This window comes from Phocoena sinus, chromosome 15 (assembly GCF_008692025.1).
Source record: "Phocoena sinus isolate mPhoSin1 chromosome 15, mPhoSin1.pri, whole genome shotgun sequence".
Lineage (NCBI taxonomy): Eukaryota > Metazoa > Chordata > Mammalia > Artiodactyla > Phocoenidae > Phocoena > Phocoena sinus.
This window is the reverse complement of record NC_045777.1, coordinates 51617980-51643937: the sequence shown is the minus strand read 5'-3', so window position 1 is coordinate 51643937 and position 25958 is coordinate 51617980. Positions and strand designations below refer to the sequence as shown.

The 25958-nt window shown below is 44.8% G+C and overlaps 1 protein-coding gene across 1 annotated transcript in view; it reads right to left on the bottom strand.

The window, feature by feature from the left end:
• Positions 1–25958, bottom strand: part of LOC116740456 (ATP-binding cassette sub-family A member 17-like) — a 75243-nt gene that overhangs the window by 807 nt on the left and 48478 nt on the right. The window contains 12 exon segments of the mRNA XM_032606104.1: positions 2366–2439; positions 2572–2762; positions 3015–3188; positions 4402–4589; positions 12221–12375; positions 18211–18427; positions 19029–19233; positions 19397–19661; positions 20243–20253; positions 21849–21967; positions 21969–22148; positions 23716–23878. Coding sequence (XP_032461995.1) covers positions 2366–2439; positions 2572–2762; positions 3015–3188; positions 4402–4589; positions 12221–12375; positions 18211–18427; positions 19029–19233; positions 19397–19661; positions 20243–20253; positions 21849–21967; positions 21969–22148; positions 23716–23878 — 1942 coding nt within the window.

The window sequence follows — 25958 nt, the reverse complement described above, 5'->3', positions numbered from 1 at the left end:
CTGAGCGTTCTGTTTACTCAGGTATTAGGCAGTGCCCACCGATTCTGTCTTTCTGCAACCAGCTCACATCCCACCTCTTTCATGAGACCTTCGGACAAGGAAAGAAATGCAGTCTCCTGGCAGAAGTGTTTGATGGAAGAGGACAGAGTGGCTTTTCCTGGAGAAGCCGGGGAATCTGGGTCAAGACTCTCCTCTCCCATTTCCCCACAGCCTCAGACAGCACTCTGTCCCGCTACCACTTATACTCGCTGAACCCCTTCAGGGTACTTGGTCTGTGCTCAGCAGCCGAACACACAGAGGAGCCATGGTGCCAAGGCTCCATGCCAGTCTGGAGCAGGAGACGAACGTATGATCACAGCATGGGATATGAGGCCTTGGAAGCTGGGGGTGGAGGAGGGGCAGGGGTGATGTGCATGGGAAGAGAAGTGGGTAGAGCAGAGCAAGCTTGGAACTTGCTCCCCAGATGCCCCACGTTCCCACACCAGAGGACAGGAGAATCCACAGGACCCCTAAGGGTTTTCAGTCTTCTTCACCTCACCTTTGTTTCCATAGGTTACTGTTTCCCAGTTTGGTACTTTGTTGTCCTCCCCCTGCACTGTTACTTTCTTTGTTGCTGGTCTCCCCAGGACAGAGGTACACTCTTTGTGTTAGATTTTGGTGGCATTGGCTTCACCAGTGAGTAAGTCACGCTCTCGCTCCCCTGTGACACTGCGTGTCTGTGGAGTCCAAGTGGCACCCTGACCAGTCTCTCAGTTGTCCTCTATCTTGCTCCTATGTCCTTACCACTCTTTTTATTTATTCAGAGGTAAAGTTTTCTTGTTTATCAGGAAATAGGCGTTCTTCTCTTTGCTCTGCTGCAGCCATGCCATCCGTCACCCCCACCCACTGCCCTGGCAGTAAGAGCCCCTGGGCTCAGAGGGGTGATGAGTCACTCCCAGAAGGTGTGAGAAGAGCCCATTTCCCATTGGGCTTCAGGAAGGTGAGAGAACTCACTGGAAGAGTAGATTTTTGGGAGCTCAGGCAAGTTCCTGACTGGAATAAGATGGCAGTTGAAGGCCTGGGGTGAATGAGAAAGAAACTCAAGGGTAGCAGGGTGCAGAGGGGAGAGTAGGGAAAAGTGAAGCAGGCTGGGAGCCTGAGGCATCCCCCACTCGGAGAGAAAGGAAGAGGAGCCTACAGAGGAGGCAGATGAGGGGCCATGGGGGGCCTGGTGCAGTGGGGAGAAGGGGGCAGGGGACACAGATGCCTCAGAGAAGTCACAGGAAAAATGGATGGAGTGGGTGTGGCAGCCAGGCATGTGACAACGCTGTACTTTTGGTGAGTGGTGAGGGGAGGTAGGGAGTGGGCAGGGATGGTAGACACCACTTTCCCAGAGCTGAGCTGAGGAGGGAGGGAGACACCACTTTCCCAGAGCTGAGCTGCAAAGGAGAAGCCGACTGGGGCTTTGTAGAGGGGCGGGTGTGACCATGCTGCAGGGAGAAAGGCTATTGGGCAGGGCACTTCTCGGACAAAGGTACACGGCCACATCCATCTGCACTCAGGCCGGATGGTCTGAGCTCACAGGCTTAGCTTAGTTCTTCTCATGCCTGAGCTGCATCAGAAGCACCTGTTAACACAGATTGCTGGTCCTCACCCCCCAGACTTCTGATTCAATGGGTTTGGGGTGGGGCCTAAGAATCTGCATTTCTAACAAGTTTCTGGATGATGTGGATGCTCCTGGTCAGAGACTCCACTTTGAGAACTTCTGCCTGAGTTGAATCCTGGCTCTACCATCTGTTGACCATGGAAAGTTGCTGGATATCTCTAAGTCTCAGCTTACTCTTCTGGGCAATGGGATAATAATCATGTTCACATCATGGGTTGACGGAGGGCCACATACAGGCTCACCCCTAACATTCGCGTGGGCCAGGGCAGAGAACAAATGGAGCCCCACAAATCCAAATATTGAAAAATGGTGCTTTAAGTTCGCAAACTTGTCAATCTCTTCTCTCCTCCTACCTCTCAGCTGCTCCCAGACCACCTCTCAAGAAGTCAGTCCTACAGAATTGAGCTCTCTGTGATTTTAGGGAAAGGGACCCTGGCTGTGAGTGGTGCCAGAAGGCAGAGGCCCCAGCTGGGTCCCTGGATTGCTGTGTGACCCTGGGCATATGGTGTCCCCTCTCTGGGTCCGCTCACCTCTCTGTGAAATGAGGGGGTGGGGGGAGCTGATATCCGAGGTCCCTTCCAACTCAAACATTCTTATTTTCTATGAAATCCATGTGAATGTTGCAGCAGCACTGAATAAGACTTCCACCTGAAAGAGAGAACACCAGAAAGTGGGTGACATCAGAGGTGTGCTCCCTCTGATGCCCAGGTATGTGCTCACCTTCGCCCAGCTGAGGTCATTGCCAGGCAGGTAGTAATGGACCATCCCTTGGTGCTCACCTTCCAGGACACTGCCTGCACAGTGTCCCCCTGAGGGCCAGGCTGGATGGCCAGGGGAGGGCGGCCCAGGCTCCTGGAATCATGGCCCTCGTCCCAGGGGTCAGGGATGGACAGATGCACAGATGACCTCTGCACAGCAGCACATACCTGGGAAGGTCAGGTCTACAAATGCCTTGAACTCTTCCAGGGCCTCCTGCTGCCTGTCGCTCCAGATCTTGGCCCGTAGGGAGTAGCCACTGCCAAACTTGCTCTTGAGGTGCTGTGGGCTGCCCAGGCACTTGAACTGATGCTGCACCATAATGGCCAGCCAGGTGCACAAGGCCTCACAGTCCTCCATGCTGGGGAGAGGGGATGGAGGCCTGACAAACGGCTGGGAGATGCTGATGCCCACCATCCACGTCAAAGGCTTGTGCAGATGAGAAGGTGTTGATGCCCAGATCAGGCTGTTCCTGATTCCCATGCTCAGGGTGTGGCCCACAAGGTAAAGCCTGGGGACTCTCCTCACAGACTCTTCACCAGATGCTGACAGGTCTTCTCTCCACCCAGCCCCTCCCGGCCCACCCCTCCCTCAGCCCCGGTCCTGGCTTTACCTGTGGGAGGTGATGACAATGGCCTTGCCAGACTTGCAGGCCCTCGCAACGGTGCCCCAGAGCAGGCTCCGGGCCATGGGGTCCATGCCAGTGGACGATGGCTCGTCCAGGAAGACGACTGTGGGCTCTCCAAGCAAGGCAGTGCTGGTGCTCAGCTTCCGCTTGTTGCCACCGCTGGGGCAGAGGGGGAGAAGTTGGGTGATTGGCAATCTTAAGTTTCCAGTAGTACAATCCTCCCCCCTTTTTACTTCTCTATTAAGAAAGTGCTCACGCCCCACGGTGGGGCATTCAGTAACATGGCCCACCACCCTCCCTCAGGGGTGCACTGTGACTTGGCTGTCCACTCAGCATCTAAACCATTTCCCTGGACACAGGCATAGGTCCAGGGTGAGCACATGGTCCATGAATCTCCTTTGAGGGTCTCTATGGATGTTAGGGGGGTAAGAGCATAGGGCCCTTTTTTTTTTTTTTGAGGTACGTGGGCCTCTCACTGTTGTGGCCTCTCCCATTGCAGAGCACAGGCTCCGGACGCGCAGGCTCAGCGGCCATGGCTCACAGGCCGAGCCGCTCCACGGCATGTGGGATCTTCCCGGACCGGGGCACAAACCCGTGTCCCCTGCATCGGCAGGCGGACTCTCAACCACTGCGCCACCAGGAAAGCCCCATAGGGCCGTTTTAGCTAACTTTATTTAATGAACACATAGCATTTACAATGTACAAGGCACTGTTCTAAACATCCCAGGTGTTAACTCATTTAATCATCAGAAGATGCAAGGAAACACAAAAACATGCTTGAAACCGAAGTCAACAGAAGAAAGAGACAGGGCAACATCATCTAACCGCCTCTGACTTCCCTGTCCCGGGAGTGGGGTACTGCTGCCAGCCTGCAGGGGCGCTGTGCACAACTCGAGGGGTGGCCTGGGATTCCGGACATGTGTGGCCTTGCTTTGTTTAAGCTAACTGGAGTTGGGTTAGGATCACTGGCAACATAAGACTGAGGAATCCCCCAGGCTTCTCAGCAGAACAACAGCTCAGATGCCTCATACAGAGCGGGATAAGGTGGTGTGTGCTTGAAACGCAAGTCTACCAGAAATCAGAAGCCCTTTGTGAAGCGATAGGAAGAATAATACCAATGGTGCATCAGCCCGTCCTCAGCCACATAACTGCCTGGGGCCAAGAGGAAGCTGTGCCTTGGGGCAGCCCAGGCCATTGACCCATTCTTACAGGGGAGGGAGGCCACCTTCCCAAAAATCCACGCAGTGGCATGGACCACAAAACTACCCCAAGCACGGAGCTGACACACCTTGCCCTACCCCTCAAAACTGAGAAGAACCACAACACATCTTATTACCGGAGGGGGAAGGGCCGAGGGAGCCCCAAGTCTCACCTGTAGGTCTTCACCAGGTTGTCGGCGTACGTGTACATGAGTAAATCATCAAGAATTTGGTCCACACAGGCACTGATGTGGAGCTTGGGGATGCCCCGGAGCTAGGCGTACATGACCAGTGTCTCCTTGTCCGTCATGTGGTCCAGCAGGGCATCAAACTGGGGAGAGTAGCCAATCCACTGCCTCACCTGGGGTTGGAACACAGCCCAAGGGGTAGGCGTGTCAGAAGGAAAGCTGCCAATTGGAATTGTGTCCTGTGCACCCCCATGTGTGCCACATGAACAGATATGTGCCATGGGGTGCCAAGGGCCAACAGTGACGTTCGGGAGTCTGGATGCAGCACTTGCTGGTGGCGTGAACCTCAGTTCTGGAGGGTGCATGTGGGGCTGGAGTGCTTATTTCCTGCCTGCCTGGCAGTAAACCTCAGTGCCCAGTGCTCCCTACCTCTTGTCACCTTCCAAGTACATGGTCAGCAGAAGACGCTTTATTATTTCCCCTTTAAACACATTTTCTATTAGACATGTAACCCACGAATAGATTTTCTTTGTAAGGCTGCTGGAGTCTCTCGGCAGGGCACGCCCTGGGCAGTGCAGTCACATGGGGGTGCACTTCCAAACTTTTGCATGGCTGGGTGCTCCCCATAGGGGACCAACTGTGTTGCAAACAGTATCATCCTTTATCTACCATTCTGCAACTTGCATTTTTAACTCGCCATTATGTCTTAAAGATCTTCCTTGGTCAGTAAATACAAACCTACTCCAGCTCAGTTTAACTGCTACTTAGTCATCCAGGAAACATTTCTATATTTGAGTTGGCTGTTTATAAAAGATTCAGGCACATATGTGATATTTCCAAGTTTTTGCCGTTATGAACTTGCAGCAAACCACCCTGATTTGTGCCATGTTCAAGAGCTCCCCTGGAATAGAAGATGACAAGAGTATGATACCATTTTTGAAAGATAATCAGTGTCCTTCCTTCTCCTTTCCTCCTCCCTTTAAAGCAGCTGGACAGCTCTGGACTCTGCCATCTGGGGGTGGCGGGTGGGGAGACCATAACGGGGTGCAAACCAGAAAATCACCTGGAATGTCTGCTTAGGGAAGAACATTTGCATCACCCAACTAAAGACAGGGCTTTTTTTTTTTTTTTTGCGGTACGCGGGCCTCTCACTGTTGTGGCCTCTCCCGTTGCGGAGCACAGGCTCCGGACGCGCAGGCACAGCGGCCATGGCTCATGGGCCCAGCCGCTCCGCGGCATGTGGGATCTTCCCGGACCGGGGCACGAACCCGTGTCCCCTGCATCGGCAGGCGGACTCTCAACCACTGCGCCACCAGGGAAGCCCAAGACAGGGCTTTGGATTCCCAGACTGGGGCTTCCCCTGAAGACAGATGTCACTAGTCTGGAGGGAACTGCTGAGAAGAAAAACGCAGATGACTTGAATGAAGATGCTTCAAATATTTCACTATTAAATATAAAGTTTTCTGATTGCCTTTATCAACTGATTTTAACCTAATGTTTCTTCTATTTCTACTTTGCTAAAAAATTTTGTTTATTGAAGTATAGTTGATTTATAATATTAGTTTCAGGTATACAACATAGTGATTCAATAGTTTTATAGATTATCCTCCATTTATTACACAAAAATGGCTATATTTCCCTGTGCTGTACAATATATGCGTGTTGCTTATTTATTTTATACATGGTCGTTTGTATCTCTTAATCCTTCCCATCTTGCCCCTCCCCACTGGTAACCACTAATTTGTTCTCTACGTCTGTGAGTCTGTTTCTGTTTTGTTATATACATTCGTTTTATTTTTTAGATTCCACACATAAGTGATAACATACAGTGTTTGTCTTTCTGTGTCTGACTTATTTCACTAAGCATAATACTTTCGAGGTCCATCCATGTTGTTGCAAATGGCAGAATTTCATTCTTTTTTATGGCTGAGTAATATTGCTTTGTTTATATATATATATACACACACACACACACACATACATACCACATCTTCCTTATCCATTCATCTGTTGATGGACACTTAGGTTGCCTCCATATCTTGGCTATTGTAAGCAATGCTACTATGAACATTGGGGAGCATGTATCTTTTAGAATTAGTGTTTTAGTTTTCTTTGGATATATACCCAGACGTGGAATTGCTGGATCATATGGTAGTTCTGTTTTTAGTTTTTTGAGGAACCTCCTTACCGTTTTCCACAGTGGCTGCACCAATTTACATTCCCACCAACAGTAGGTGAGGGTTTCCTTTTCTCCACATCCTCACTATCATCTGTTATTTGTAGACTTTTTGATGATAGCCATTCTGACAGGTGTGAGGAGATAGCTCATTGTGGTTTTGATATGCATATCTCTGATGACTAGTGATGTTGAGTATCTTCTCATGTGCCTGTTGGCCATCTGCGTGTCTTCTTTGGAAAAATGCTTATTCAGGTCTTCTGCCCACTATTTTTTTTGGCTGTACTGCATGGCTTGTGGTATCTTAGTTCCCCAACAAGGGATTGAACCTGCGTCCTTGGCAGTGAAAACGCGGAGTCCTAACCACTGGACCTCCAGGGAATTCCCTTCTGCCCATTTTTTAATCAGGTTGTTTCTTTTTTTGATATTGAGTTGTATGAGCTCTTTATATATTTTGGATATTAACTCCTTATCAGTCATAACACTTGCAAATATTTTCTCCCATTCAGTATGTTGCCTTTTCATTTTGTTGATGGCTTCCTCTGCTGAGCAAAAGTTTTTAAGTTTAATCAGGTCCCATTTGTTTATTTTTCCTTTTGTTTCCCTTGCCGTAGGAGACAGATTCAAAAAAGATACTGCTATGATTTATGTCAAAGAGTGTTCTATGTTCTCTTCTAGGAGTTTTATGGTTTCTGCTCTTACATTTTATCTTTAATCCATTTTGAGTTTATTTTTGTAAATGGTGTGAGAAAATGTTCTAATTTCTTTTTTAGTTTTTTTACTGAAGTATAGTTGATTTACAATCTTGTGTTAGTTTCTGGTATACAGCAAAGTGATTCAGTTATACATATATATCCTTTTTCATCTTCTTTTCCATTGTGGTTTATTACAAGATGTTGAATATAGTTTCCTATGCTATACAGTAGGACATTGTTATTTATCTATTTTATATATAGTAGTTTGTATCTGAAAATGTTCTAATTTCACTCTTTTACACATTCTTTTCCAGTTTTTCCAGCACCTTATTGAAGAGACTGTTTTTTCTCTGTTATGTATTCTTGCCTCCTTTGTTGTAGATTAGTTGACCATAAGCGCATGGGTTTATTTCTGGGCTCTCTATTCTGTTCCATTGATCTATGTGTCTGTTTTTATGCCAGTACCATACAGTTTTGATTATTGGAGCTTTGTAGTATAGTCTGAAGACAGGAAACATGATCTCTCCAGCTCTGTTCTTTTTTCTCAAGACAGTTTGCTAAAAGTTAAAAAAAATCAGGGCTTCCCTGGTGGCCCAGTGGTTGAGAGTCCGCCTGCCGATGCAGGGGACACGGGTTCGTGCCCTGGTCCGGGAAGATCCCACATGCCGTGGAGCAACTAAGCCCGTGAGTCATGGCCGCTGAGCCTGCACGTCCGGAGCCTGTGCTCCGCAACGGGAGAGGCCACAACTGAGAGGCCCACGTACCGCAAAAAAAAAAAAAAAAAAAAAAAATCATGAGTGGGTACTGAGTTTTTATCAAATGCTTTTCCAGCTTCTATTGATAAATATTTTTCTCTTTTCATCTGTGAAGGTAGTGCTTTACATTGGTGGAATTTCCTAGTGTTAAACCTTACTTACATTTCTGGAATAAACGTGATGATTGTAATTTTTATTCTTTCAATATACTGCTGAATTTGTATTAATATCTTATTTAGGGTATTTATGTTCCTGTATGAAATTGGCCTATGGCTTATGTTGGATACTGTCTTTGGTTTTTCGCTTAAGATTGGGTAGCGCTCTGTCTTCTCTCCTATGCTTCTGAAGCGGTTATACAAGAAGGAAATAACTGTTTGGTGGTGGTTGGTATACTTGCCCATCAATCCCTTTTAGCCTAGACTCTTTTAAGAAGGGGTAGATCTTTAATCATTATTTCAATTTTACCTCCAGTTTTGGTCTATATAGGCTTTCTATTTCATGAACAAATTTTGGGATAGAAGGCTTGAAAATGTTATCATATGATGCAAAGAAAATGAAGAAATGTGATGTTTCTTACACACCTGAGTTTGCAGTAAGCCTGTTGCCATGGTGGCTCATCTGGGATGGCCAAGGAGCCCTGCTCAGAGCATGGTGGCACCATGGACCAATGACAATCCCACAGTGGAGCCGAATGATTCTGAGTGAGTAACTCTTGACAGAAACACATGTGGACTCTCAGAAGTCACTGCTGATTTTTAGAATACTAGCAGATTCTGGTAAGAATGTATTTTAGGAAATGTGAAAGAATGCTTAAAAATATTTGTACAGGGGCTTCCCTGGTGGCGCAGTGGTTGAGAGTCCGCCTGCTGATGCAGGGGACGTGGGTTCGTGCCCCGGTCCGGGAAGATCCCACATGCCGTGGAGCGGCTGGGCCCGTGAGCCATGGCCGCTGAGCCTGCGTGTCAGGAGCCTGTGCTCCGCAACGGGAGAGGCCACAAGAGTGAGAGGCCCGTGTACCGCAAAAAAAATAAATAAAATTTAAAAATATTTGTACAGATAAAGGGTGGTAAGCAGAAGGCTCACAAAGGAAGAGAGCAAGGATATAGCTCTGTTAGAGTTTGATGATGAGATTAATCCATGTGAGATTTCTAGGAGAAAATGGAGAAGTGGAGGAGCAGGTTTAACAATATTTAAATTCTATATTTCCAACTATGAATTTTCACAAATTGCCAGGAGGTGATGTGCAGATGGGCTCCAGGGAGACTGAAATCCAATTTCTTGCCAGCCAGGCAGGATGAAGTTCTTATAGGCAGATGCCACTTGATTTTAAATAATACAAAGAAATATAGCACTTCTTATCATTTGAGTTTATGGAGTAGGTTCATACTTTCTTGTCTGTGAGCTTCAGTAAATGTCTTTTGGATGGATGATTGATGACAATTATGCCAGTGGGAGGGTCTCTCCACGACCATCTGCCCTTGACCTGTCTTGTCTTGTCTTTTATTCCTTTGTTTGTTCATTCCTTCTTTCTTTTTTACAACAGCTTATTGAGATATAATTAGCATACCATACAATTTATCCATTTACCACAATCACCCATCAGATGTGTTCAGTTCAATGGTTTTTAATGTAGTCACAGTGGTGGTCCATGATCACAACCAACTTTACAGCATTTCATCACTCCTCCGCAGAGCAACTTCAAATCCATGAACAGTTACTGCCCACTTTCCCCACTAGTCTACTTACTGTCTCCATAGATTGCCTGTTCTGGATATTCCATACAAACAGAATCACACAATCTGTGGCCTTTCGTGACTTGCTTCTTTCACTTAGCATCATGTATTTAAGGTCCATCCATATTGTAGTGTGTGTCAGTGCTTTCCTTTTTATGTTTTTTTAAATTAATTAATTTATTTTTGGCTGTGTTGAGTCTTCATTGCTGCACACAAGCTTTCTCTAGCTGTGGCAAGTGGGGACTACTCTTTGTTATGGTGTGCAGGCTTCTCATTGTGGTGGCTTCTCTTGTTGTGGAGCACGGGCTCTAGGCATGCGGGCTTCAGTATTTGTGGCACACAGGCTCAGTAGTTGTGGCTTGTGGGCTCTAGAGTGCAGGCTCAGTAGTTGTGGCTCACGGGCTCAGTTGCTCCGTGGCATGTGGAATCTTCCTGGACCAGGGCTCGAACCCGTGTCCCCTGCATTGGCAGGCAGATTCTTAACCACTGCACCACCAGGGAAGTCCCCTTTTTATGGTTGAATAATATCCTATTGCAGGGATAGATCACATTTTGTTTATCCATTCATCTGTTTGTTGGTGGACATTTGGGCTGATTCCACCTTTTGGCTACTGTGAAAAATGCTGCTATAAACATTCATGTACAAATTTTTGTGTGAATGTAACTTTTCAGTTCTCTTGGATATATACCTAGGAGTGAAATTGCTGGGTCATATGGTAACTCTGTGTTTAACCTATCTTCTCTAATAATCTTAATCTTTTAATTGGAGTCTTTAGTCCATTTATATATAATGCAATTATTAATATATTTGAATTTAAATCTACCATCTTATTAGGGCTACCTACTTGTCCCATGTGTTCTTTGTTCCTTTTTCTCTCGCACTTATTGTCTTCTATTGACTATTTTTTATAATCCACAGGGCTGCCTGAGTGTCTTCTTTTTTCTTTAAATATTTATTTATTTTCTTTTTTGGCTGTGTCAGGTCTTAGTTGCAGCACATGGGATCTTTCCTTGCAGTGTGCAGGCTTCGCTCCATAGTTGTGGCATGGGCTTAGTAGTTGTGGCACAAGGCAGATTCTTAACCACTGGACCACCAGGGAAGTCATGACATGGCCACTAGCTTTCCCCAGAGTGAGTGATGTGAAGGGGAGAGTGTACTCAAAACATAAGCTGCAGTGTCTTTCATAACCCAATCTCAGAAGTGACATGCCATCTCTTCTACAGTATTCTGTCAGTCACACAGACCAACCCTGGTACAATCTGGGAGGGGACTACTCAAGGGTGTAAATATCAGGAGGGGGTTTTTAGGGGCTGTATAGGAGCAGTTTTTATATGTTTTTAAAGTTAAACTGATATAAATTCAAATTAGAATGTTATAACTTTAGGATGTTAAATGTAATTCCCATGGTAACCACAAAGAAAATAGCTATAGAATATACCCAAAAGGAAATGAGAAAGGAATTAAAATGTTTCATATGAGGTACCTAGAGTAGTCAAACTCATAGAGACGGAAAGTGGAATGATAGCTGCCAGGGGCTGGGCGGAGGGAGATGGGGAGCTAGTGTTTCATGGATTCAGAGTTTCAGTTTTGCAAGTTGAAAAAAGTTCTGGAGATAATGGTTATGATGGTTGCACAACAATGTGAATGTACTTAATGCCACCGAACTGTACATGTAAAAATGGTTAAAATGGTAAACTTCATATATATTTTTCCACAATTTAAGAAAATAATTAATTTTAAAAGGTGTTGAAAGGATGTGGATAAATTGGAACCCTCATACATTGCTAGTGAAATGTAAAATGGTGCAGCCACTGTGAAAATAGTTTGGTGGTTCCTGAAAAAGCTAAATAGAGTCACCATAAGACCCAGCAAACCCACTCCTAGGTATATACTCAAGATAACTGAAAACATGTTCGAACAGAAACTTGTACGTGAATGTTCACAGCAGCATTATTCATAATAGCCAAAATGTAGAGACAACCCAAATGTCCATCCACTGATGAATGGATAAACAAATTGTAGTCTATCTATGCAATAGAATATCATTCAGCCATAAAAAGGAACAAAGTAGCGATGCACACCAAAACCTGGATGAACCTCAAAAACATTGTTGTAAGTGAAAGAAGCTTGATACAGAAGGTCACATAGTGTATGATTCCATTTACATGAAATGTCCAGAACAGGCAAATCCATAGAGACAGAAAGTAGATTATTGGTTGTCAGATGCTTGGGGGAAAAGGGAATGGGAAGTGACTGTTAATGGATGGGGTATTTCTTTTTTTCAGGTGACGAAAATGTTCTAGAATTAGATGGTGATGATGGTTGTACAACCTTGTGAATATACCAAAAGCCAATGAATTGTATACTTTAAAAGGGTGAATTTTCTATGAATTATATCTCAATAAAAATGTAATTAACAAATTCTGTTTGCAATACTCACAAACTTGATTGCACTCAGTCTGTTTCAGGCTCTTGGCATTGCAAAACATCTGTAGTTCAAAGTTGTAATATAAGTTGGAGAAAGCCATCCCCAGGCAGTGGCCTGGAAGCGGTAGAAATGTGTGATCCAAAGACTCTGAGACTTTTGTGTAGCCTAGATCTGTGAGGGGAATAGAAAATATTAACTCTTCTTTCAGGAAGAAAAGGGAACATCCCCTAGCAACTCTCTGAACCCACTGTGCCTTTTATCCTGTATAAGGGATCTGTTATCTCTATCTGTTGCTATATCTGTCTCTGCACGTCACACTGCCAGGCCCAAGACCAGAATCAGGTTCTCCCTGACTCCCAGTGTTCCCTCTTCCCCTGTAGTCATTCAACCTCCAAGCCATAAGTATTTTTCTTTTGCAGTGCTTCCTGAACCTGTCATTTTACTTCTATTCCTATTGTTTATGCAGACAAATCAGTTGGTGTGTTTGAGAAAACCAGCAAGAACGTGGCTGCAGAATGGGATGCACCTGTGGAAGCAGTGGATTTGAAGGCTGGAGGTTTACAAATGAGTTAGGGCCAGACAGGAGGGTCTGGTGGGCCAGCTTTGGAGTTATTTGAGTGTCATCTTACAGGTAGATAAGAACACAGTTCCTGCCTGTACAGTTTGTAGAGCCAAAACCATCATTATTTGCAAATGCTGTACATTATCATGTACCTAGAAAAGCCACAAGAATCAATCAAAGTGCTATTAGAAATAAAAGAGAGGGAACTTCCTGGTGGTCCAGTGGTTAGGACTCCACACTTCCAATGCAGGGGACACAGGTTTGATCCCTGGTCAGGGAACTAAGATCCCAAAAGCCTTGCAGCCAAAAAAAAAAAAGAGAGAACAGAATAGACTCGCAGACATAGAGAACAGACATGTGGTTGCCAAGGGGGAGGGGGTTGGGGGAGGGATGGAGTGGAGTGGGAGGCTGGGATTAGCAGATGTAAGCTATTATGCATAGGATAGATAAACAACAAGGTCCTACTGTATAGCACAGGGAACTCTATTCAATATCCTATGATAAAGCATAATGAAAAAGAGTGTATATATGTGTATAACTGAATCACATTGCTGTACAGCGGAAGTTAACACAATATTGTAAATCAACTATACTTCATTTTAAAAAAAGAAATAAAAGAGAGGTCATTAAACTGGCTGGTTATAAAATAAATATACAGAAACTGGGGCCTCTTAGAGGTTTGAGAAGCCAATTTTTTAGGTTCATGTTATATTGAAAAGTGAAGAAATGCCAAACGGGGTTATAAATAAACTGTGTTATATTTAAAATATTTTAAATGTTTATTTACAACAAATAAACACAACTGCTCTGCAAAATAAATATGTTACTCATAAGCTAATTAATTTGTAAGAGGATTAACTCATAATGTGCTGCTTGGGTCATGAGCCAGCAGTGGGGCCATGTTTACAGTCCACAAACGTAATCAAGCCCTCACCCACCCAACAGGCCACTTCGTGCTTATCCCTGATAACTACACGTGCTACTAGCCGCCATCCTTCACAAACCACAAAATATCCTCACCAACAAAAAGGGGAAATAACTGGGTGGGATTAGAGCTCTAATTTCAGACTTCATGACTAGTCACACCACCAGCTCTAAACCAGTGGGTAGTCCAAGGGAGAGAGCCTGTGGACGTGTGACTTACAGATTCCCTGAAGAGAGGCTGAATAAACTCTTCATATAAAAAATGAACTCTACTCTCAGGGCTTGGATTTAGAGTAGTACAGCTTTTGGGTGTCAATCTGTGAAATTTCTGTCAGTGGAGGCTACTGTGATGTATGGTGAGGTGAACTTGGATATGAGGTCTCCAGACCAACATTTCCTGGGTCAGGACTCAGAAACTGAGCATCAGAGCCAGGGTCCACCCATGCGGCTGGAGGCGCAGTTTGGGGCACAACTCAGAAGTCGTGGCTCCACACTGTCGCCGAGGCCCCAGAGTCACGGCTCTGGTGACCAGACAGCTGCATCCAAGGAGACCATGCCTCAGCAGTACAGCTGCAAAGGTGGCAGACATGGCTCTGGGAAGGAGACACAGTGGGTCACGTCCTCCTCATTTTTTCTCTTTAGAATTCTAAATTTGGAAATCTAACCTGGAGACTGAGGTAGAGGGGAGATGGGAAAACTACCAGAACGTCAGCAGTGCAGCTCCTGTGTGGGGTGGAGAGAAAGACTTAACCACTAAGCAAGGCTCATGAGCCCCGACTGGGAATGAACAGTCAGCCACGGTCTCCTCCCAGACCTTCCCCTGTTCAGCGAAAATCTTCGGGCCCCTTAAGAGACGAGTTGTTGAAATCTGAGAGGGGACAACCCCACGCCCCAAGCTCACCCTAACTAGAATCAGTTCACCAACAATACGTGTAATCAAAGGAACAGATATTTACAACTTCTGCTTGTTTTCCTTCCTTCCTTCCTTCTTTGCGGATCCTACTCCAAAGCTTGTTGAAGACTGAGGAGAGGTCACAAACCATCCATATCTAGCCCTCCAACTGAAGGACTTTTCTCTGCCACATTCCTGGGTGGGATCCATCCTTTTCTGGATCTTGTGTCTTCTTTCTCCTTTACTTTACTCCTTCACTTTGCTGGCCTATATCCTTAACTTTCCAAGAAAGTGACGTGGTGACTTCAATTTCTGTTTGCCCATTTAAAATTGTCTTTGTTCTGTCCATACACCTGACTGACAAGTGAATTCAGTATAGAACTCGTTGTCATCTAGGAAGCATCTGGGTCTTTTTTCATTCAGTGTTGGATATTTGATGGATCCCTTCAATCTTGAAGTTTGTTTTTTCAACTCTGGGAAATATTTTTGTTTTATTTCTTTGGTAGTTTCCTCAACTTCATTTCCTCTGTTTTCTCTTTCTGGAATGCTTATCAATTGAATATAATAGCATCTCCTGGACTTACTCTCACGTTACCTGCCTTTTTTCTCAACTTCTCCTATTTCTCTTATCGTTTTGCTCTACTTTGGCAGGTTAATTGACTTTATTTTCCAACACTTCTGCTAAATTTTTATTTTGGCAATCAGCTCTTTCTTGTCCTCAAAGTTTTTCTTCTTCATGGAATTCTTTTGTTTAATCTTTGTTTTGTTTTGGTTTTGTTTCCTGCATGGCCCTACCCCTGTGTCTCCTTTTTGTTGGTTTGTTTTAGTCTTTTCTTGGCTGCCATCCTCAAGTGATCAGTGATCCTTGATTGGTCTGTCTATTCAGAGAGACAAATGAGGCACCAGGAGGTGATTTGCTAGCTTTGTTTATGGAGGTAGGGGGGCAGGCTACATTTTAAGGCAATCAGGCAGGGGACCAGTCCATAATGTTTAGGTCTCTTTTGGAAGCAGTTTCAATTCATCAAGAGGAGGGATCTCTGACTCCTTCCGGGTGGGGAGTGGTAGTAGGGCCAGTGGAGATGGAACAGACTGTTTCACTCCCTTTCTCTGTGGTCCCAAGCCTCTCGAGGATTCTGTGTTGCTAAATTAGATACTTGCTCAGCCATTTCCCCCTCTGAATGCACTTTAGATGTTTCTTCATTGTGAATTCATACATTTTTATTTCCTTTGCTATCGTTTTAGTAGAGTCTCAGGAAAAAGAGCTCAGATTTAGCTTTCATAACTCTCTGTCTACTGCCATGGTGACAGCATCTTAATGAGGCCTCTAGGGCATGTGTACAAGGGCCAAGGGCCAGCCTCTAATGTGTAGTTTTCTTTCTCAGGGAGTAGGGATGGAGCCTGTGAAGGCACTGGCATCCTTTTCCCCAGACCAGAGGTGAAGCTTCTTGCCTTGTCCCAGCCTCCCTCTTTTTTTTTTTTTTTTTTTTTTTTTTTTTTGCGGTACGCGGGCCTCTCACTGTTGTGGCCTCTCCCGTTGTGGAGCAACAGGCTCTGGACGCACAGGCTCAGCGGCCACGGCTCATAGGCCGAGCCGCTCTGAGGCATGTGGAATGCTCCCGGACCAGGGTACGAACCAGTGTCCCCTGCATCGGCAGGCAGACTCTCAACCACTGCGCCACCAGGGAAGCCCCCTCCCTCCTCTTTGACTCACCCGATTTCCAGTTAGTTTTTTTTTTTTTTTTTTTGCGGTACGCGGGCCTCTCACCGTTGTGGCCTCTCCCGTTGCGGAGCACAGGCTCCGGACGCGCAAGGCTCAGCGGCCATGGCTCACGGGCCCAGCCGCTCCGCGGCACGTGGGATCTTCCCAGACCGGGGCACGAACCCGCGTCCCCTGCATCGGCAGGCGGACTCTCAACCACTGCGCCACCAGGGAAGCCCCTCCAGTTAGTTTTAGCAGTTGCCTCCTGCTAAGCAGAAGTGCCTTGGTCCCTGTATTACTGCATTGGAGGGAAGAGAAGAAATAGTATGAAGCAATCTAAGAAGAAACAGATCCCAGCAAGGCCAAAGGATCCAGAGAGAATGTCCAGAGAGTCAGGCGCTAGCTTGGTCATCTTCTCTAAAAGCTCTGCTCCCATCAGGGCCCTCAGTGTCCTTGGACTTTCAGGTGCTTGTCCCTCTCGGGTGGGTTGAGCGACAGAGAAGAGAAGAAAGGGAGGAATCCTTAGATTCTCCTTGGAGATTAGGGCAAACATTTCTCAGAGTGATTCCCTGTACCACCTGTGTTGGAATCATGCAGGATGTCTTTAAGTGCTGATCAGTGAATCTCAGATGGAGTTTACAGCTGAGAACTGCTGGATTTGGCTTCCCTCAGGACAGGCCTTTGTGTATCCCCTTTCCTCTGCCTGCAGTGTGCTTTTTGTTCTATTTCAATCATAAAGTCAAAACACTGTCACTTTTATGATCCTCTCAGATGAAAATAATTCCGTCTCTGAAATTCCACAGGTGGTATGTATGAGAACTAGAAAAGGCACCACAAACTCTGAGAGTTAAACTAGTAAAATAAATTCAAAATAGAGAATACACACATGTCCTTTAAGAGACAGAATGACTCCCAAGATGAAAGCAGAAGAAGCTGTTAACATATTTTTAAATTAAAAGAAAGAAACGAACAAAACCCCAAAGTCAATTTGAAGGAGGTGGTCAGCATAAAAACAAATGAAAAAAAGCATTACAGAGGTAAAATATGATCATGGATATCCAACCCTGACCCAGAGAGAGACGGCAGCACAGACATGAAGATGTCGGTTTTAAAGGATGTGGTGTGAAGATGGCTCACCCCTCAGTTTCTTTGACTCTAATTGCACGTCACCAAGCAGCCTTCGTCCAACCCTGGCTTATTATTACCTTTTTTGTGTGTGTGTGTGTGTGGTACGCGGGCCTCTCACTGTTGTGGCCTCTCCCGTTGCGGAGCACAGGCTCCGGACGCGCAGGCACAGCAGCCATGGCTCATGGGCCCAGCCGCTCCGCGGCATGTGGGATCTTCCCGGACCAGGGCAAGAACCCGTGTCCCCTGAATTGGCAGGCGGACTCTCAACCACTGCACCACCAGGGAAGCCCTGTTACCTTCTTTTAAACTGAGGAATAATTTATTTCAGTGAAATGCATGATCATAAGTGGACAGTTTGATGAATTTTGACAAATATTTATGCCCATGTAACCAACACCTGGATCAAGATACAGAGTGTTTCTAACACTCCAGAAAGTTCCCTAAGGTCTCCATGTGGTGGACCCCCTCCCCCCAGCTCTGAGCCAAATGCTTTTCTGGCTCAGAGTGTGCCTCTTCCACGTAGCACCCTGTTTTGATGTTTGTCTGCACTGCTGCACGTGGTGAGCATCTATTCCCTCTTTGCTGCTGAGCATACTCTGCTGATGAATATAACCACTGTGTGTCACTGTCTTCCTGGAGATGCATGTTTGGGACGTTGACAGTTTGGGGCTCTTCCATTGACAGCTGCTGAGAAGAGCCTCACACAGGCCCCTGGCAGACACATGTTTTCATGGGTACAACTTCTGTGGCTGCTGGAGGGAAAGTTAAAGCTGTGTGATGTGTAGCCGTAACGGTTCTCACCTTTTTCACTTGTGACTGAGACGAGAACAACGGGGCCGATGCTCAAAAAGGTGAGCGTGATGATGAGCTTAACACAGGCGCTACCCGCATTGTCAAAGCAGAAGCTGGTCAGGTAGATGAAGGGGATGATAGAGGCATAGAGCATTAGCATCAAGACAACAGCAGGGATGTTTTCTGGGTGTGTAAAAGCTTCTTCATCATAGTACAAAAACACCACCTTTGGAAAGCGGGGTAGAATTTGGAAAAGTCACTAAGAGTCAGTCCTAAGCATTAGAGAAAGGATATTATAATCTTAATTTTAAAAATAAAGCAAATATGGTGTTAGCAGTACTACATTGGCAACTCCCCTTACTCATCCAGCAGTGCAGAGACAGCTGGCTCTGCCCCTGGAAATCAGTGCAGTGAGATCAGGGGCTCAGAGGCAGAACAAAGGGGGACGTGACCCATTCTGCACAAATGACCAGGGAACCTCAAGCTGCACAATTCAGTCACCACCAAAGACTTGCAACTCTCAGTGCCCTGGTGAGCTATTTCTGGGCACTGTCCCCAAGGCACTGTCATTTACTAGCTTGAGGCAGCAGTTGTGGGGAAGCCACAAATTAGAGACCCTAGAGCCGGCCCCTCTGCTCCTTATGATACTGGGACTGAAATCATGTTTTACTGAGGGTCAGCAATGAAGGTGCTTTCACACCCTGTGTGGCCAATCAGGGGCTTAGGTGCCAGCCTGGACTTCAGGTAGGGTTCTGGTTCTTCACAGGGTCCCCAAGGCAAGCCCCCTGTGATGTGCAGGGGAAAGGGCTCAGCACCATGCAGCTCACCAGCAGCAGCAGAGTGGGGATGAGGAAGGAGATGAGGTCCCACAGCAGAGCGGAGAGCCAGAAAGTAGCCATGTAAACACCACTGATGAACTGGACCTGCTTGGTCTTGATGCATCTCTCTTTGACTGTCAAGATGGAGAAAGAGCTAGACAGGAAAGCCATTCCAAAAAGTAAGTTGGTAACAAGATAATGTCCTTTAGGACCCCTGTAAAAGACAGGATATAAGGAGAAAGGTAGCCATTTAAGTAGAACTGCTCACAGCAACCATACTCCAAAATAACAATTTGTGATTAAAACAAAACAAAACAAAAGGAAGAGGTAGGTGGTAAAGGGAGAAGAACTGAGGAGGGAAGGAAAGTCGTACATACTCGTACAAGATATTTTCCGAGGTCACCTTGTTTGACTGAGGTTGAGGGTGGTTGAATACCGTTATTGAAGCCCTGGCACCAGAAAGCAACTTGAAGGGGACATTGTCCACCAGTGCCAGCGCCAGGGCAGTGGAATGGTATGCCTGGTTGTTGAACAGCACTGTCACTATGGTGTGGTTCCCCATGTCTTCAAAGGAAGCTGCCACTAGGTAGTTCTGATCAAAGACCTCGGGCTCCTCTAACTTTTTCAGGAGGAATGGCTCTACTGAACGTAGAAGAGAGCAGACCATCCGAGAGCGTCACACCAGGCCCAGTGAGGCAGAGAGGATTCGCCTTTGACCTCCCCCAACCACTGCTCCTCCTGGGTATCTATCTCATCACTAACCCCCGCCCACATCCGAAAGTGGGCTCCTCCTGACATGGCCGTGCTCTGAATTCCAGCGATCCCCTTTGCCCACAGGGCTGCCTCCTGCCCGAGCCCCATGACCCCAGGGCATCAAGAAAGTTTTCCTTTCATTGACTGGAGCAGTATAAAAAAGTCTTGTCTAGTCATCTTTTAAATCTCAGCTCTGTCTACTCCCCTCCTCCCCACGGCCTTGATGCAGCGCAGGCCCCACCACCTTTGCCTGGACTGTGTGGCTCTAACAGAGCTCCTTGCCTCCTATCCAGTCCCTCCAGTCTCATGTGAAAGGACATGTCTGATCACACGCACCCTACCCAACAATTTCAAGTGACTCTCCCCTGCTCTCAGGATAAAGCTAACCTCCTGCACACGACCTACAGTGCCCAGCTGTTATCCAGACTCCGCTTCCTGTCTTGAAGTTCTAGCCATGCCTAAGGACTCACCGTTCCCCATGCTTACAAATGCTCTTCTCATGGTCTGGAATGTTCTTTGGGTTACATTCCCCTGCTGTGGGTCAGTACCTATTCACACCTTAGGCTCCTAACTCTGGAGCATCCTCTGGCCCTCCAAGGCTGAGACATGTCTCTGAGACCATCATTTACGGTTCCTTTGTATTGTAACTACTGTCACTTATCCATATGATCTCTGGGCTAGAAGCTCATCAAGGGCTGGTAATAATACTGTTCATCACTGGACTTCCAGCACACAGTGCCAGGTGAAATATATGACCCACTTAGAATTCTGGAATTTTTAGTGCTGGAAGGGACCTTCAATCACAGCAACGACAATAATGATAATTGAAAAAAACCCCCAAAATACCCACAATAATGATAATTGTACCAGTGGCTGAAGGTTACTGAGTGCCAGTGTTAACAGTGTGCAAAGCTCATGATAGGCACTGTCTCATGGAATCCTCCGATGACAATGTGAGGCAAGGTTTATTATTCTTTCCATTTTGCAGGAGAGGAAACCAAGGTTGGAGAGGTAGGTCACTGTAATCCCAACCACTTTGCTACATCATGTTCTGCATTTGGTCTCTTTAGTTAAAAAAAATGCTTAAAATTTTTATTTTAAATTAAAATATCACATGAATATAATTTTTAAAATGAAATAATTATATAAAACTTATAATGAGAAATGGCAGTGCCATGGCCTACCCATCACCATCCCTGGTACCTGCTCACCAGAGGCAACCACTTTGAAATCTTTTAGTTCATGTTTCTCTGGATTGCTAAATAGCCCATCTCTCTATTGACATCCTATCTTGGATGCAAGGACTTTGTTCTTTTATGACTATCCCTGCCCCCTATGGCCTTCCCCTCCCCTCTCCTCCCCCTAGAGTTGTATCATAAATTCAGTTCAATCAATAGTCAGTTTTTTTTTTTTTTTTTTTTTTTTTTTGCGGTATGCGGGCCTCTCACAGTTGTGGCCTCTCCCGTTGCGGAGCACCGGCTCCGGACACGCAGGCCCAGCGGCCATGGCTCACGGGCCCAGCCGCTCCACGGCATGTGGGATCCCCCCAGACCGGGGCACGAACCCGTGTCCCCCGCATCGGCAGGCGGACTCCCAACCACAGCGCCACCAGGGAAGCCCAATAGTCAGTTTTGACATTACTATGACAAAGTAAAAATTATTCATAGCTGAACCAAGCAGTATATTATGATGTTTCTTTTTTTGTACAACTTTCCCCCTCTGAAGTTAATAACGTTCTCCTTTTCTCATTTGCTTAGTTTTCTCTACGTCTATCACTAAGTCATCCACAAACTCCCTTTGTGGGAGGGAGTGTAAATCTCTTCTTAATACATTCAAATGTAACAGAAAATTTATCAGTTTCATTTTTGGACATGCTTTAGTCCCTAGAAAGACACAACTTGGTCTCATTTCTAGGAACTCTCCCTTTCCTGTTTGGTTTTTGAAAGATGTTTTTCTGAGACTTCTAGCTATTCACTCTGACTTCAGGGAGCATCACGTGGCCTGGAAGCACATGGCTTCACTACAAGGAGCAATGGGCCTGCTTCCTGCCTCGTTTTCCTGGGCCTGGTACTTAGCAGCTGCAGAGGAATCTGTTCTTCAGCCATGAGCATATCTGTAAAATGTTCTGAAAGCTGAGGACCCAGCCTGGATTTCAGAGAAATAAAGAATGGAACAATAGTTTGACCATATGTTTTTTAGAGTCAACTCCAATGGGACATTTTCCATGCTTGTACTGAAGTTGAGGAATGAGAGGCTGACCATAAGGATCACCAGAGGTACCAGGATCTGTATTGACAGCATCATCATCGAGTTGCACCAAGAATATGTAGCCCTTTTCAAGAACATGGCATAGAACTGTTGGCAGAGAAGCCTGAACTACAATTTTTAAAAAGGGGGAAACAACATTAACATAGTCACAGGTAGAAGTTGGCAGGCAGTTACGTGGCTCACGTCCAATTGTATTCTCTCATATTGTGTCTAACATTTCGATGATGTTAAAAATTGCTTCAGATTAAAATTCTTTGACTTAATTATTTGATTAACATTTAATGGCAGAAAAAGAAGGCACAGACTGGAAAGAGTCTGGAAGAGTAGCCTAAACAGATACCAAATATAAACATGATATAATTGTTTTTCACCTGCCAGATTGGCAAAAATTTTAAGTTGATGAGGATATGAGGAAAATGCCATTGCTGGCATTTTAATTTGGTATAACTTTTTTTAGAAAACAAATTAGCTGAATGAATAAAATTAATTTGATATTCACACAGTCTTTAATCTAGAAATTTTACTTCTAGTAATGTATCCTACGGGTATACTTGTGTAAGTATGCAGGACACGTACAGAGATGTCCCTGTGGCATTGACAGTAAATGTCAAAGTGTGTAGTCGTGTGCACTGAGATCCCAAGATCCAGTGCTGGGCCCAGAGGCAGCAGACTGTGGAGGTGGGCACTGCATATGCTCCCACCCAACTTGTCTGTAGTGCTGCACTAGCTGGGGCAGGCAGCGGGGCCTTCAAGCCTCAGGTACCAGTGTTCATTGTTCTCAAAATACCAAAAAATCCCTGAAAGTCTCTACCAAGCACCCCCCAAGTTTCCCACATTTGCCATGATGGAATCTCCTTTCCCCTCAAACATTCATTAAAAGGCACTGCTAATAACTCATCAGAGGTGGTGCTCTGAGAAATACTTCCTGGGAAGGTTCCAGAACTGTTTGCTAAAGCAAAGCCTGGCCAAGTAGAGGCCGGATAGATCCTTCCTGGGGGTTGGAGAACAGCCTCCTGTATAAGACAGGCACTGGCCTAGATGACCCCCAAGACCCTTTCCAACTTGGAGGCTCCATGAATGGCAGCTTCCCCTTGAATAGGTGATTTAAGACTACGAAACAGTGAGATTAATCTCTTCACTAACCCATGAAAACCAGTCTCATTATTTTGCAACATACCTTATAGATAGCTAAATCAAGACCACTATATAAAATGCATATCAATATTCTTTTTTTAAGCATTAAAAGAATGTCCATGTACTTCATAAGAATATATTTTTAAAAATTTAAATTCCAGGTGGTACAATACATGATCTGTTTCACAGTGAAAAATTAAAAAGAAAGATTAAGTATGGTTTTTGGCCAGTAGATTTAATGCTTTTATTCTTTCTTCTTCCTGGTGAAAGGAATGGCCACGACTTTTTCTAGATCTTTTCTGATACTCCCTTCCATTGTGTTGATCCTAGTCAGAAAACACCAGCATTCTGACTTTGAAGTGGAGCAAAGAGCATGGTACTGCTGAAACCCAGCAGAGCCAATCTTTTATGCCTAAAATCTGCACATTTTTTCTTAAGCCCCTATTAAACGTTGATATATACTTCCTGACAGAATAATATCATGATTCCAAGAATGAAATAAAAATCTGCTTTCTTGCATGCATTTGAAATATTTGCTCACCCCAGTGTTTGGTTGGATTGGTAGGCTGGACTGTATTGAGAAAATCCTTGAATTAAGACGTTTAATTCTATTAACAGGAACTCTGCTAACCAGCGGGTGAGAATGGAAGGAGGGAAGCTTGATGATTTGCATATCTATACTGGAATCGACCAACTTACTAACCCTAAACCAAACCAGAAACAAAAAGAAATAAAAATTCTCAAAATCACAACACATTTCATTTTGTTTGGATTTAAAGAATGAAAGTTGTGTAAGATATAAAAAAAATAAGTTAGGACAATAATGAGAGCAAAAAGAGCTGCACCAAGATTCCATACTGCTAGCAAGTATATAATGGCTAGAAAATTCTTAAATAGGCACTAAATAAGAACTGAATTAACTGACCAATGACTTTTCCAAATAACTGAGGCAACACTAGCATAAATAGATTTCATTATTTTCCTTAAAAGATACCACATACAAATTAAAACAAAAATATCACTAATATCTATTTTATGAGCAAAACTATAAATTATAAAATGCAGCATTGCTGACGCTCTAGGACAGGGGTTTGTAAACTATGGCCAGTAGGCCAAATCCAGCTCAGAAAGGATTTTACATTTTTAAATGGTTACATGTTTAGATGGTTATCTAAGTGACTTACGTAATACCCTTGATTATGCCACTAAACCTACATAGCCTGAAGTACTTACTACCTGGCCCTTTAAGAAAAAGTTTGCCCCCCCCCCTCCACCACACACACACACACACACACACACACACACACACCAAGGCAAAAAGATGTATTCATTGTTGGCAGCAAACTGTTAGGCCAAGAAACATATTTTTATTCATAGTCTTTGGGCCAGTTATTCTACTGCTGGGCATTTGTCACAACAATATAATCCAGTAAACTGGTGACTCATTTTCCCTCTAGTACGGTTCTGCAAAAGACAGTGAATTAATTGTTATTTATTGCTGTGACACAGATTATCCCAAAATTTAGCATATTTATTTATTTATTTATTTTAAAATCTTTTGGCCTTGCCACACAGCTTGTGTAATCTTAGTTCCCTGACCAGAGATTGAACCCACTCCCCTTGCACTGGGGGCATGGAGTCTTAACCACTGGACCACCAGGGAGGTCTCAGCATCTTAAAACAACAGTAAGCGTTTCTGATCTCACACAGTTCCTGTGGGTCAGGAATTTGGGAGTGGCTCAGCTGGGTGGTTCTGTCTCAAGGTCTCTCCTGAGGCTGTAGTCAAGCTATTGGCCAGGCTGCAGTCGTCTGAAGGCTGGACTGGGGCAGGAGGGGCAGCTCTCAGGGTGGTGCCCTTATGTGGCTATGGGCGGGAGGCAGTAGTGTGTGGTTCTCTGTAGTTCTGACAAGAACATTGGTTGATGGTTTAAGTAACATGAATGATTAAGATAAAAGTGAAACAACAAAGATGTATGTCAGAACTTCACTCATTCGTCCATGAGGTAAGCAACATTTTTGTTGGATTGAGTAACATTTTTTTAATACTGGAACAGTATTTCCTCAAATTCTATTCTTAATGAAATTGCTTCAGATATGACATACTTTTAAGCTTAATTCACACTATTAACATTTTCTCAGTCATTACTTTTTTAATCTAGACAATCAAAGCAATAAATTTAACCCCAATTTATAGTGTTTATCAATTTCCATGTTGTAAATACTCTCACTATGATTGATTTCAAATTATCAACATACATTTCCATCATACAGATGTAAGTAGATGTAAAAATAACCTCAAGAGCACTGATAATAGTAAAATGTAGCCAAATCATGAGGAAATGAAGTTTTATTACCTTTTGTGATTATTGTGATTGATAATAAGAAATATGTATTTGATCTTTGTCCTGGTTCTGGAATAGAGCGCCTAAAATCCTTGTAAATTTCTAAGTGATGAGAGCCATAAAAGTGTCTTTTGTTATGTTAATAGGTGACTTTTGGAAAGCACCAAAGGATGGGGGTCGGTTGCCATGGGAAAAAAAAACAAGTGATTAGAGGGTTAGAACTTTTGACCACCTTCACCCAATTCCCCCACCCCTACCTCCAACCTCTGGCAACCACAAATCTGTTCTGTGTTTCTATGAGGTGTTTTTTTTTTAAGATTCCACATATAAGTAAGATCATACAGTGTTTGTCTTTCTGTGTCTGACTTATTTCACTGAGCATAATGCCCTCAAGGCCTATCCATGTTGTTGCAAGTGTCAGGATTCCTCTTTTTCTTTTTTT